At 71.5% G+C, this 7,673-nt stretch overlaps 1 protein-coding gene across 2 annotated transcripts; it reads right to left on the bottom strand.

Moving 5' to 3' along the window:
* Positions 1-1,919: 1,919 nt before the first annotated feature.
* Positions 1,920-7,075, bottom strand: NUDT14 (nudix hydrolase 14). 2 transcript variants are annotated; one of them, XM_062181230.1, is made up of 5 exons: positions 6,922-7,075; positions 4,834-4,877; positions 4,370-4,434; positions 4,051-4,288; positions 1,920-2,367 (listed from the first exon to the last, which is right to left on the bottom strand). In XM_062181230.1, exons 1-5 carry the CDS (start codon positions 7,000-7,002, stop codon positions 2,097-2,099), a joined length of 699 nt encoding a protein of 232 aa, XP_062037214.1. In that variant the 5' UTR covers positions 7,003-7,075; the 3' UTR covers positions 1,920-2,096. The 2 variants fall into 2 exon arrangements, with proteins under 2 accessions (XP_062037214.1, XP_062037213.1); XM_062181229.1 differs by having other exon boundaries at positions 2,275-3,005.
* Positions 7,076-7,673: the final 598 nt, after the last annotated feature.

Below are 7,673 nucleotides of genomic sequence, written 5' to 3'. Positions count from 1 at the left end.
CTGGGGGCCGGGCCAGGGCCTAGCAGCGCAGGGCTGGGGAGGGGAATTCCAGCCCAGGTGAGAGCCAAATCCAGGGCTCCCCTGTGCCCTCCCTTGTCCACCTCCCAGGTTTCCTGCCCTGGGCCGGCCGGGGAGGGGGGCGGCGCGTGGCTGAGTGACAGCTGCTCACTCCACCCCTCCCGGTCCTTTGGGAGGGGACTGAGTCCCTGGGGCAGTGAGTGGCACCCTCTCCCGGTCCCCTCCTCTCCAGTCCCGCACGGTGTCCAGGATGGGTGCAAGGTCGGGAAGGTGGCCTGCCCTCCCCACCCTGAAGGCCTTGGCCCGCAGTGCCAGGGACGGCTGGACCCCACGTGGGCACTCCCAGGAAGCAGCATTGGGAACGCTGCCCACACATCTGCCTCCAGGGCCAGGCTGCACCCTCTCCCAGGAAGGCCCCCTCACTGTCCTGAGGGCTGCTGGGCTGGGGCACCCCTGGGGCCCAGCCCCCCGTGCCCTGAGCCCCCAGCACAGGCGGGTGCTAGCTGCAGGCCACAGGGTTCAGGCCCCACAGGGCACTCCTGGGACCAGGCTGCCCAGGGTTTGGACAGCCGGCTGTGCTTGGAGTAAGCTGTGCTTCCGCCGGAGTCCAGTGGTGCTAAATATAGCAGCCAGGGAGGGGAGTTTCCGGTTACAGCCCCCCCCCCCATGCCGGGAAATCGATGCCAACTCCATTAGGCCCGGCAGCAATGCCTGCTGACCAGCCCCGTGGGCTGCAGGGCAGAGCCGGGGGCGGGACTGCCCCGGAGCCCGGGTGCCCTGCCCCCATCTGCCCACCCAACACCCTCCCCAGGGTCTGCCAGAGCCTCTTGGAGGCAGTGGACAGGACCTGCAGGTGAACCCAGGAGGCCCGGGGGGGGGGGCACCAGGCAGGCCGCAAGCAGATGAGGCAGACCAAGGGCTATGGGGACGGTGGCCTGCCGGGGCTGGCCACCCCACCCCACTTGAGTGGCCCAGCCCGAGGGCCCCTGGCCAGGAGCACGGTCACTTCCCACGTGCACAGCCCCACCTGGGCCAAGCAGCCAGCATTTGCATACAGGTGGTACTCCTGGGCAGGCCTCCTCAGGGCCACCCACACAAAGGCTGTCCAGCACTGTGCTGAGGGGCCAGGGAGGGGGCTGGATGCTCCTCCACGCTCAGCTAGGGAACCGCCCTGGGGGGGCAGCATTGGCACCCCCTCGGTCTCAGCAGGAACCAGAGGCCGCGGGGGGGGGCCCTACCCAAAGAGACAAGGGACAAGAGCAGGAAGTCAGATTCACAGCAAAGCTGCCGGTCACTCAAGCTCCCACTGGGGCTGGCATCCCCGGGGGCACTGCCCGAAGGGCTGACCTGGCCAAGGGCAGGAAGCCTCAGGCTGGGTCAGAGCCCTGGAATGCAGACTCCCGGCGCCCGCCGAACATGTGTGCCGATTGCGCCGGGTGAGCACCCCGAAAGCCCAAGTGCAGCTCCGAGCTGCCTGCATCTCACACAGCCCAGCCCCTGGGGCAGACAGAAGGCAAAGCCAACTGTTTGCCTGGGAGGGGTCTTCTGGGGTTCGCAGGCCGCACCAGGCAGGCTGGCAGAGCCCCTCACGCTGGTGGCCTGGGCCAGGATGGGTAGTTTTGCACACGGCTCTCTCAGGCAGGCTGACCAGCAGACGCTGGCCGGTGCTCTGCAGGCTGAGTGACGATCTGGAGGGGGCTCGGGGAGGCCCTGGGGGCCACTAGACCAGGCCAACTTGGGCCCCTCCCAGGAACGTGCAGCCTGGTGCAGGCCCCACGGGATCTCGAGCCTCAGGGTCGGCCACCCCCTCCTGGGGACAAGGTCCACTCCAGGGCCCAGGAGGCTGGCCTGCTGCACTGCCCTCCCTCAGCACCCAGCCTGGCAGAGCCCTGGGCCACCGCTCTCTCGGGCTTGCCCTGGCCAGACTCAAGAGCACCCACCTGCATGGCCTACGGCCAGTGGAGCTGGGGGGCTCGCAGGGAAGGCCCACGTCCCCTGCCCCTCCCCAGTCCTCACTGCGTTGGCCTAGGCTACAGAGCTCGGAGCCAGCGGACAGAGGCACCAGAGCCGTCAAGCTTTTATTGGGGCTGGGGGGTGGGGCAGTGGGCTTCACTGGACACCCAGGTCGGGGCCACGTGGCCGAGGAACCAAGAGATGCCAAAGATGACGCCCAGCGTCTTGGGGATGTCCGGGTCGTCCACGAAGGCCTGGGCCCCTTCCAGGGGCAGGTGCACCACTTCGATGAGCTCGCCCTCGTCCGCCAGGCCCCCGCCTGGGCCGCTGCGCTGGGCGTCGGTCACCTCCGCGTAGAACATGGTCTGGCAGGAGCCAGTCAGCCCCACCCCAGACCTGCGGCCGAGACAGGGTCTCCTGAGCCCCTCGGCCCACTCTCCGTCGGGAGTCCCGATCGCTGGTGGGGGCATCACACCACACACAGCAGGTGTGAGGACACAGGTTCATCACGAGGGGCCTTCCTGGGTGGGCTTAGCGTCACGTGCGCACAGCAAAGCCCCCGGCCGACGGCCAGCAAGCACCCTGCACCGAGCGAGACCCCAGACGCCCACCCTGAGCCTCAGAAACCGAGGGGTGCTTGAGTCCTCGCGCAGACCCCTACCCCTTGCTCCACTGGGGGCCCAGCCAGGGCTCCTTCCAACCTGCAGTGTGTCCTGTGCTGGCTGCCAGGCCAGGCCAGGCCCTGGTCTGCACCCACGGACAAAGGGACAGTCTGCGGGACCAGTGAGGGCTCCGTGGTGGGCACCTGAGATGGCACTGCTGAGCTGGCCGGAAGGCAACTGGGACCCAGAGTGCCCTGGGGAGTGAGGGCCCGGCCCCTGGTCACAAGCTGGCAAGGAGAGGGAGGGAGCCCCTCCCTCAGCAGGCAGTGGCCAGCAGGGGACGGGCACCCAGCCTGAGGAACTGACACGAACAGTGTGCAAGAGTGGTGACCGCGGTCGTAGGATGGGATGGCACAGCGGCCACGCCAGAATCTGAAACAGGGGGTGGCCAGGAGTGCACTGAGAGGGGGGGCCATAGGGGACGTCCTGGAGGGAGGGCACCCTCGGAGGGGTGCCCAGCACTGGGGGGAAGCGGAACTGGGGGCCTCCACTCCCCACCCCAAGGGGCTGCCCTGACCCACGTGGCCCCCGCTGCTCCCTTGCCTCCTATCTCTGTGGCCCCTCCAGGGGTCCTCTCAGCCCTGTCCTTGGCTGGCTGCTCTCACACCAGTGCCTTGAGCTCCTGGGGCAGTGTCACCTGTGACGGGCAGGTGAACAGTCTGCTCCCCTCCGGGGCTGTGGACAGGGCAGGTGCATCCCATGTCTGCCTCCTCATGGCCACACCCTCCTCACCCCGAGGAAGGACCCCCTGGCCCAGCCCCTCCCACCATCTCCCACCCCTGTCCCCACCCCCAGGCCCCCAGCCTGCCCCTTTGGTGTGGAAAGCCTGCCTCCAGGCTACAGCAGAACATAGACCCGCGGCCCTCCTTCAGGTGGTGTTAGGCTGGGTGGGGGGCACAGAGACTCCTTCCTGCCTCCCCATCTGGAGTGAGGGAACCGTCACCAAGTCCATGGGAGGTGGGGGGGTACGGGCTTCAAGGCAGTGTCCCAGCCTGGGGGGCAGGCCCAGGCTTTGGTGGGGGCAGGTGCTGAGGGCGGGGCTCCTGGCCACACCCCTCCCGGAGCCCTGAGCAGCCCCCCCTGGCCCCAGACTTGGCCTTTCCTTCATTCCTGAGCTCGGAGCTGTGAGTCACCCACCCCCAGGCCCGGTGCTTAATCCCACAGGAAGTGGAGGCATCTGTCGGCAGCAGCTGCCACCGGAGCCGGCCCACACGCCAGGGGCCGCGGGCTGGGGGCACGGGCCCAGAATGCCGCGGGAGCCCCGAGAGCCCTTGGGTTCCGGCTTGGCTTGGGATCTGAGGCGCAGCCCGTGCAGCCCGCCCCCAGCTCCACGACCTGCTGGCACACCCACCCCCGCCCAGGCAGCCCAGCCCAGCCCAGTGTGCCACACCGAGGCCTGCCGAGTGGGCCTTCTCACCTGTATGTGGCCACCCGGCGCAGGCTGGAGGGAGCCAGGCGGTAGCCACACTCCTCCCATGCCTCCTTGCAGGCCACCTCCTCCAGCGAAAGCCCCGGCTGGTCCACGAGGCCGGCGCACAGCTCCACCGTCACCCCTGCCACGCCGGGCAGCGCCGGCTGCAGCTCCCGGGGCCCCTCCCGGCCCACAGCCGCCAGCGACCCTGGGAAGTGGCGCTCCACCTCACCTGCGTACACAGCTGGGGGTGTGGGGGGGGTGCAGTCACAGCACCCAGAGTGCCCGAGGTGCCCCCACCCCCGGCCCACCCTGCCTGCCTCACCTGGCCGGAACTGCCTGACCAACACCAGGCTCCTTCGGGAAGAGCTGAACGGGAGCAGGGTCACACTGCCGGGGGGGGGGGGGGGGGGGAGGGGGCTAGCACAGGCGCAGCCCTCCTGGCTTCCCCGCGCCCAGCGTGCCCTCCCACACCCACTCCCGGGCCCCTTGCTCAGATGGGGAGACTGAGGCCCACACAGCTCAGGGCTCACACATCAGGCCAGGACCCGGTCTTGCCCTGTGCCAGCTGGCAGGGCGGGGGTGGGCACGCTGGGCAGCTGGGCCAGTCACAGCCCACACCCCAAACATGCGGGCGAGGTGCACCAGGAGGCGCCCCCAGCTCCCGGAGGCCCCGTCCACTATTGCTGAGCCACCAGGCCTACAACCGAGCCCTCAGGACAGGAAAACTGGAGGCTGAGCGGGGGCGGGGCTCGGGGCTGTGCCAGTGCGGGCCAGCGCAGGTCTCACCTGTCGTGGGTCTTCATGAAGTCCCAGGACTTCTGGGTGCCATTCTGAAAGAGACAGGGCAGTGGGGAGGCGGGCTGAGGGCTGCCGGGGCCGAGGCGGCCAGCCGGGCCCGCCACACCGCTCCCACGAGGGACGTCCGGGGAGGGGCCGCGGCCTGCACTGGTCAAGCAGGGCCCGGGGCTCCAGTGCAGGGAGCAGGCGGAGCTCAGGCTGAGCAGACACCAGGATCCCACTGCAGAGGTGGCTGCTCGCCCTGCGGGGCTCGGAGGCCCGGCCCCTCCACGCTGGGCAGCCCCTCTTGCCTTCCGTGGTCCTGCTCCCCAGCCTGCACCCTGCCCAGGGCTACCAGGGCCTGAGCAGTGCTCCACGAGGGGGCCTGGGCCAGACTCCCCAGCGGCAGCCAGTCCAACAGGTAGGGCTCCAAGGGGCCAGCATCCACCCTGGGTCCACAGCAGACAGTGCCATTCCCCCGGCCCACTCCCACCCAAGAGGGTCTCCGCTGATGGGGCTGCACCGGGGGCCGGCCTGAGGCTGCCCAGCTCCAGGGTCCACTGTGCACCAGCCAAGAGCAGGACCTGGGGCTCTGTCCAGGCCCTGAGATGGACAGAGGTCTGAGCCTCAGAGACAGGAGGCACAGCTGGGGCGACAGGAGAGGGAGGATGCCAAGGGTCAGCCTTCCTGAGGACTTCCTGGAGGAGGTGTGGGGGGCCAGAGCAGTCAGCCCCAGCTGAGCCTGGTTTCCAGTGGAAGGCCGTTGGGCACCGCCCGGCAGGCGAGCCCAGGCCTGCCTGACACCAAGGCCGGCTCGGGGAAGGCATGCCCCTCCAGGCTGCCCCCCCGCAGCTGCTTCTCCGAGGTGTCACCCACACAGGTCTCGGGGCCCTCGGCCAGACCTGCGAGTCGAGCAGGAGAGGCCCCCCGAGGGCTGGGGCAGCCAGACCAGCTCTAGCAAGGCCTGGGTCGGAGTGACCAGCATCCACCAGTTGGACACCGTCCTGGGGCCTGCAGCGGGCTGTGCCATCCCCCGGCCCCCTCTCCCCCAGGGAGGCCTCTCGGAGGGGGCTGGACCTCGGGCCTGCCTGAGGCTGCACAGCTCCAGCGGCCACCGTGCGCCAGCCACGGGCAGGACCCTGGCGACAGCACCCTGAGGACGGGCCTGGGGTGGAAATGCCCCGTCCTCCTCAGGGCTGTCTGTCCCCACCAGGGCCCCCTGGCTGCCCCTGCCCTGCCCGCTCCCTCTGCGGCCCTGGCTCCCTGGGCACCCCAGCCCTGTCCTTGCTGGCCTGCACAGCCCGGGGTGGGGGATGGGTGCTCCGGGGGCTGTGCAGCCACAGTAGGCACCCTGTCCCAGGCGCGCGTCCCCCACGTCCCCCCAGCCCCTGCAGCCCCTCTGCCAGCGCTGCCAACTCGGCCTCCTGGGGACCACCGCGGCAGGGGCAGTGGCAGGAGCCTGGATGGGAGGGGGCACTGGAGGCCGGCCTGCACCCAGGGAGGGTCTCTGCCCGGCCTGGAGGAGCCCAGCAGGAGGCGTGCACTGGGCTGGCCGGCGTGAGGTGGGGGTGAGGCCCTGGGAGAGGCGGGAGAAGGCGCCACGACCCAGTGGTCCAGCGGGAATCTTCTGCGAACCTGCTCCGCGCGGTGCCGAGGCCACGTCCTGGGCGGGGGCCGGGCCTGGGGAGGAAGCCCACCTTGCCACGCCCCCTGTCCTGGGCCCTCTGTCCACCTCCACCTCCGGGGAGCCTCTTCGGCCTCCCAGGGCACCTGAGTCCCAGGGCAAAAAAGGGACGTCTGGGCCGGGGAGGGAGGCGGGGGCCCGCGCCAGACGCGGCTCACCTGCCGGGCACCTCGCGGGCGGGGCGGGGCCCACGCGCGGAGCCCGGGGTGGGCGGGGCCTCGGGGGCGGGGCCCACGCGCAGAGCCCGGGGTGGGCGGGCCTCCGCGCTGATGCCGAGACGGGGGCGGGGCGTCGCGGGAGGGGCGGGGCCCACGCGCGGAGCCCGGGGTGGGCGGGGCCTCGCGGCGGCGCGGGGCCTGGGGCGGGGAGCGCGGGAGCGCGCCGGGGGCCGTGCGGGGGCGGCGCGGGCTCACCTGGCGGTAGTGCAGCGTGAGCGGCTGCAGGTAGGGCGACGCGGTGCAGGGGCCCACGGCTGCCCCCTCGATGTGCTCCATGGCGGCGCGCGGGACAGGCGCGGGCCGGGGCCGGCGCAGGAAGGGGCCTCGCCCGCTGGGAACGGCCGGCGCGTCCTCGCGCCCCGCGCATGCCCAGTGCGCCCGGGGCGGGGCGGGCGCGCGGCGGCGGCCCCAGGTAGCGCGCCAGGTGTGCGGGGAGCGCGCGGGGCGGGGCGGGCCGTGGGGCGTCCCGGTCGCGCCTGGGGGCCGTTCAGGGGCGGGCCGTCCTCCGAGGCGGGGCTCCCTGGGGGAGAATGAGCGAGGCCGAGGTGGGAGGGTCCTGGCTGCCCGGAGGGGCGTGTGGAGGCCGCACGAAGCCTTTGGACGCAGGGCGAGGCGCGAGGAGCCGAGAAGGGCTCCGGGCGGGGAGGCTGGGCTGGCCGGGCCGGGCCTCTGCACCTGTGCCCTGTGGGAGGAGCTGCCACGCCTGTCTGGGGCGGCCCCGCTCCCGGAAGCCCCCACCTGCTGACCCCCGGCTGTGGAGGGCCCGCGGGACCTCCCCAGAACGCCGGGGCAGGTGCACCGTGAGATGGGCGCTGAGGCCCGCACCCCTGGCCTGCACCTGCGCCCCGTGTCGCTGGCTTGGCCGGTGCTGTGCCCTGGGGTCCTGCTCCGCAGTGGGCAGGTGGTCGCGGGCCTGCAGTCGCTGTGGGTGAACAGCTGCGCTGCCC

The sequence above is a fragment of the Lepus europaeus genome, chromosome 22, assembly GCF_033115175.1.
Source record: "Lepus europaeus isolate LE1 chromosome 22, mLepTim1.pri, whole genome shotgun sequence".
Taxonomy (NCBI): domain Eukaryota; kingdom Metazoa; phylum Chordata; class Mammalia; order Lagomorpha; family Leporidae; genus Lepus; species Lepus europaeus.
This window is presented reverse-complemented; position numbering and strand designations above follow the sequence as displayed.